This window comes from Coenobita brevimanus, chromosome 95 (genome assembly GCF_032717465.1).
Source record: "Coenobita brevimanus isolate Jiangsu-jjx chromosome 95, ASM3271746v2, whole genome shotgun sequence".
Classification (NCBI taxonomy): domain Eukaryota; kingdom Metazoa; phylum Arthropoda; class Malacostraca; order Decapoda; family Coenobitidae; genus Coenobita; species Coenobita brevimanus.
The window spans coordinates 746,572-746,941 of NC_137048.1; the positions used below are offsets into that span (position 1 = coordinate 746,572).

At 49.2% G+C, this 370-nt stretch overlaps 1 protein-coding gene across 1 annotated transcript in view; it reads right to left on the reverse strand.

The window, feature by feature from the left end:
- LOC145413167 (G-protein coupled receptor moody-like) overlaps window positions 1-125 on the reverse strand; it is a 24,947-nt gene extending 24,822 nt beyond the window's left edge. The window contains exon 1 of the mRNA XM_080282893.1: window positions 80-125. Coding sequence (XP_080139019.1) covers window positions 80-125 — 46 coding nt within the window. The remainder of the gene's footprint in view (window positions 1-79) is intronic.
- Window positions 126-370: the final 245 nt, after the last annotated feature.

A 370-nucleotide genomic window follows, 5' to 3' on the forward strand; every position in this document is an offset into this window, starting at 1 on the left:
TCCTTCACTTCCTCCTGCCTCCCTCCTCCTGCAGCTACTCCTCCAACAGAGCGGAGCAGTGCCCCTAAGATGCCCTGACCTTGCCTGACCTCCGTGCTGTTCCTTACTGTGTCAAGGAAGGTCATGGTGTGTTTAGCCCCGGTCAGGTCCACCCTAACAAACGTCCTGTCTTCTTCATCATTTTGGTCATTCACTCTTCAAAGCCGGTGTCTAATTATTAATCTTTCTTCAGCTTCCAGAGCTGCCTTTCCCTGTACCGTCAATCCATTTCAATATTTCATTAGCCTGGATTTCTCTACTGGGGTTCACAGCACTCAGGATGCATGTAACTCTTCCTCCTGTCTCAGCAGCACTTCCTGTATTTACCTTA